This window comes from Buceros rhinoceros, unplaced genomic scaffold, assembly GCF_000710305.1.
Source record: "Buceros rhinoceros silvestris isolate BGI_N320 unplaced genomic scaffold, ASM71030v1 scaffold17387, whole genome shotgun sequence".
NCBI lineage: Eukaryota > Metazoa > Chordata > Aves > Bucerotiformes > Bucerotidae > Buceros > Buceros rhinoceros.
The window spans coordinates 12,956-18,161 of record NW_010421802.1 but is presented as its reverse complement, the minus strand read 5'-3'; the positions used below and the strand labels follow the sequence as shown (position 1 = coordinate 18,161).

Here is a 5,206-nt window from a genome sequence, read left to right as displayed (position 1 = left end):
ACCGCCGTTTAAGCAAGCCCAGCCGTGCCAGCAGCAAGGCAAGGTCAGATGATTTGTCTGTGTGACCTGTCTCCAGGAAGGATGAGAAGGAGCAGTCTTAGTGCTTACTAGAACTTCTGCAAAGCGGACTCCAGACTCTTGCCACTAACTTCTCCCTGTTTTAACACCATCTTGCTCCTTTCCAGTGAACATCATTGTTGCATTTCAGACAGCACCTCTCTCAGCTCAATGCAGGGGCAGCTGCTGGGAGATATGCACTGAAGACAGGCACCAGTCTCAATATGTGAAGCTCTTGGCCATATTTTCATCATGGGACCCACGGGGATTGGAGACTTGCCATACTTAGCCTGGAGCACAGGCCAGAGGACTCCTTGAGGCTGCCCAGCAGGTATCCACTGCGACACTGTATTCAACAGACGGACTAGACTTCAAACCCCTTGCACCTTCTTTGGTGTCTATTCAACACTCGCTACATCAGCTTGGTAATTATACTGAGCTGAAGCTTCTCTCACCTGCAGGGAGCAGAAACACACCAGTCGACTTTCTGAAAGAAAGACTCTCTCATCTGCTTTGTTCTCACTCTTTCTATGTCTCCCTTTCTCTACCTGAGCCCAGATATTTTATACCAGTTTACCTATACAACAAATCCTACTTGAATTTTTTTACACTGTGTATTTAACTGTTCACCACAAATAGGGACATCTGTGGCCCCCCCTCCCAGAGCTGCCTCATGTCTAATAATGGAATCCCTTCCTCATGCCTATGTCAGTGCAGCAGACTGACCCGGGGATATCGCTGAGATGACCAGTTGATGAAGACTAGGGAATTTTCTCAAAATACTTATGTCATCAATTCTAAGCAAGACATTCATCAACAGAAATAAAGACTCTCTGTGAGCACAGATATCTTACTACTAAAAAAAGAGGAATGATCATGTGGAAACAAAGTGGTTTTCCTCCTTTTTAAACTCATCTTTCAAGCAACCTGAATGCTGCTGAAAGGGTGCTGCCAGCTGCCAACTTGAGAGAAAAACATCCTCTATCTGTAGAAGAGGTACGGCCTGTGTCTCCTCCTCACTAACCTACCAAACCACTTCAGCACCTTCTGCAAGGATCATGAGTCCTCTCCAGGTCCTGCACAACATTCAGCTTTTGGCTTCTCTCTCAAGCCTACCAGCCAGTGCAAGCCAAGATATTTGTCCTCACAGCAAGTCCCTGTTCTGCCATCAGGTCATCTTCATCTCCACTCCATCCCTAGCGCATATCTGGTAAGAAACCACCCATGGACCAGCTCTCTCAACCACTGTAGCCTCACAGAGCAGCCATTGAAGCGCTATGCTGCACGGTGACTCTGGTGGGTGGGGTCTGTAGGCAGCTCCCACTCTAGATATGTTTTCTCAGTGCGGAGCTGACATCCCTCTTTTAAAGAGATTTGCTAAACAGAGCTAGGCTGCTCTCTGACGTTTACCCTGCGCTGCCCTTTCAGACACGGGCCACAGCTTCCCAACATAGGACTGTGTGAGCGAATGGCCGGGGACCAGCTTATGAGGGGACTGAGCCATTCCCTCTCTTAGGGCCACTGAAAGGGGTTGTGAATCCTTGCTCCTGATACAAAGTCAGCTTTGGTACAGTTCCCTGGACATATACATACATGTCCACACACAGAGGGGGGAAACCATTTATTTGTTTGTAAGGTGTTTTATATATGTGTATTTTTTAATCCTGAAAAGACCTGTGTGCTCTCCTTAACACGAGATTTCAGTCAATCATGCTTAGGTTTCTCCTAATAAAGTTCTAACTCCATCTCTTCTTGTTGATGTTTCTCCTCTCACGTGGCTGAGAATGAGCTGCTAGCATCGATTGGGCTGCCCGCCAGCCTCTGCTGTTCAGAGATCACTAAAATTCCCATCGCCCACAGTGGCAGGGATGAGGGGAGGGTTTGGCCAGGGGGATAAATAATAAACATTGGGAAATGATTGATTGACTGGCTAACAGAAACCCCCTCCAGCTCCCCCGCCTGCCTCTGCATTACCAAGGAAGACTTGGAAGAGCTGGCCAGGGAGCATACTTTCCACCCTCTTGCAATAGAAAGGCTCCCTCCTTGCACCCCCTAGCACACCTCTGCACCCGGAGAGGCTACCTGTGATGTGAGGCCAACTCAACAAGAAAAGGGGAGCAAAAACTGTCCCCTGAGCATCTGATTGCTTGTCCATGCAGTAACGGGGCCCTGAAAGGCTTTTTATGAGAGACATTGAGAATCCACTGTTAACCACCTCCGCAAAGAATTCCTGTGGGTACTCAGCTCTTTTAAGATGTAGTTACCCAGCCCAAAGAAAACACTTTCTTCCCCAGCTGATGCCTCCCCTCTGAACTTCATCCTTTGCTCCCACTTTCCAATTTTCACAGGCTCCCTCCTTCTGACCTTATATCCCCCCTGTCCACCCAAAGGAAATGCCCTTCCTTCGTTTCTCCACACAATTTTCCATCCCATGGGACTCCGCAGGCTGGGAAGTTGGAGACCAGTAAAGTACTGGGTCCCAGCAAGGAGCCTGAGAGGGGGCATAAAGAATGAAACAGGAATTTGATAAGGACAATGGAACAAGGCCCTGCGGCTGTGTTAGGAACTGCAGAGACCTTTTAAAATTAAAGAAGCCTAGGTTAGAAGGTTTTCAGCCCAGAAAAGAGGGTTCCACCTGAGCACCCACAGCCACACAATGCAGTAAGGAGGCAGGATTAGTCCTGCGGGCCTGGGTTTTTTAACTGGCACATGCACAGCCCTGAGCATGTCTGTCCCCTAGGGTGCCACCTTGCTGGGAGAGATACTCAAGGAGTACGTCAGGATCACTCCCCTTAGAAAATCTGGCTACTGAGTAATATTACTGTTTCATAGGGCCATTCAAGCACTAATCTAGGCCTTGTTTAATAAACTGTTCTTGGTTTATAGCAAGCAAGAGCTCAAACTAAAAACTCTGAGCTACAGTCTCTGCTGGAGTGCAATGTATGGCCAGAAAATGAGGATAAGGATCTCCTCTCTGCCATTTCAGACCTCTGTGATCCAAACATGTTCAGAGGTGGTATTTTGGTGATCTTTTAAGACCACAGGAGTACAACTACCCCAGCTCTTTGCTTCCCAGCCTAGAGAATACCCGTACCAAAGCAGATAATCTCCCTCTGACACTCACTTCTTAATGCCTCCCTAGTTCTGTCTTCTAGGTATAACAAGTGAGGGATGTTTGATGGATGGATGTTTGCACTGGCTGACAGACCATAACTTTGTGATTCTTGGAATCCACTGTCAAGGCTGGCCAGGCTATCACACCACAATAGGAGCACATTTACTTCAGCCAGTGAGCAGAGAGGCTGACCTGTCATTTCAGACAGACTTTGTATTTATTGCTTTGTACCAGATGGATGGCTAGACAATCCTATAGCTGTGACCTAAATCAACACTATATATTAAATTCCACCCTTGGATAGGCACTCAATCTTTAAATGGCAGCATTACAAAGACAATGCTCTGAGGGCAGGAAAAAAAAAAGAAGAAAATATGACAGCTTTTCATTTTCCTCTTGTCCCTCTTTTCTCCAGAGTCTCACCTGCTGGGGTCCACTCAGCCTCTCAAAACCGAACTCTCCAGTGACAGCTGGAACTGACATTTAACAGAAATACCATTCCCAGTCATATCCTTGGTCAGCACCTCAAACCATTTCAGTATCTCCTCCTCTAACTGGTGTCTGAAGGAGCCAGAAGTCAGTTCTGATCTACAGCCTTGTGCTGATCAGCTGCCAAGCCTAAGATAGGAGAACAGGGTAATGTGTGTTTCAACAAGCTCTTAAAACAGAAATACTTAATCCTATAAAAGGAAAATATATATTTAAAAATACATAGAATGCCAAAACTAACAAAGTAATGAATCAAGACAAGGTCACGTCTGTAAGTCCCTTTCCCCAAACAACACATTGGGACAGCTGAGCGAGCTAAGAGACAAATGAGGGAGAAATTGAAAGAGATACTTAAAAGCATCTGATCTAGAGCACATGGGTCAAGCAAGTTGTTTTCTTTTTCAAAATATGTAAGCACAGCAACATTCAAGCAAACTCAAAGATGGTAACATTTCAGACTGTTGAAAGGAAATAGGTAAAAAGATGCCAAGCTACACAATCTTCCCTCAAATGCTTCTCCATGAAATATCACTGAGACAGAGGGATTAGGAAGATCCAAAATCCAAAGCACTGTGTGTTCATAGGAATGAGAACATGCTTTACTGGATTGCAAATGGCTGAAGTATGAAGAATGCAAAAATTCACAATTCAAAAAGTCCGCGTAGCATCACAGAGAGGCCCACCCGCAGCAATGGCAAGCGCTGCTGACAGCCAGCATCAGCAGATGCCGTGGAGGAGCAGCTCTCCTGCCAATGCTGCTGCCTCCCGGGAAGCCTGGGACTAACACAGGCATGAGGGGAGCTGCTGTCCCAGGAGAGCCCCGTCTGTCGCTGCTCCTTTGGGAGGCTCTCAGCACCAACACAATCCGGCCAAAAGATGCCCAGGCTCAGCAGGCTCTAACTGCCCCCAGGGATTTTGGCACCTCCTCCAAGCAGGGGTTACAGGTACAGGGCTGGTGCCAGGTTTTGCACACATTTGTGAATAAAGCGCAACACTTCCATGATTAGATTACCAGCTGCACCAGAGGTGCGGATAGACTACGAATGAGGATGGAGAACAGCAACTTCTTAAGATACACTTTTCAGGGGGAAAAACCGTGACTTCGACGTGCAAAATTAATAGCTTTGCTTTTGCCTTAAGTGCTTGTTGCTTATATAGTCTAGGTGATCAAAGATCTTTCTGGCAACCACAAAATTGTAATACCGTATATATATATGGTTAATATATATATATTTTAAAAAGCATTGTCATGAAAATATGACAGAAAATGAAAGAGGACCAAATGAGCTTATAACACTCACTCTAGACAAATAACACAGGAATGTTTCGTTTTTCCTTCAGTGAACATTGCTTTACAGTTTTTTTTAATTAATTTGCCAAGACCACATTCACATATCACCACTGGTTTCCCACAGACATTTAGGCAATAGAGTTTGACGGGCAACAGAGTTCTCAGAAACTCAGAAATGTCAGTCACGGAAACTAAATTTTAAATTCATGTGGGCCAATACCCACCCCAGAGGCAGCTGTGTGTTCCTCCAGCCA

At 46.0% G+C, this 5,206-nt stretch overlaps 1 protein-coding gene across 1 annotated transcript in view; it reads left to right on the top strand.

Annotated features, from left to right (window-relative positions):
• GJA5 (gap junction protein, alpha 5, 40kDa) overlaps positions 1–65 on the top strand; it is a 1,241-nt gene extending 1,176 nt beyond the window's left edge. The window contains exon 2 of the mRNA XM_010139827.1: positions 14–65. Coding sequence (XP_010138129.1) covers positions 14–65 — 52 coding nt within the window. The remainder of the gene's footprint in view (positions 1–13) is intronic.
• Positions 66–5,206: the final 5,141 nt, after the last annotated feature.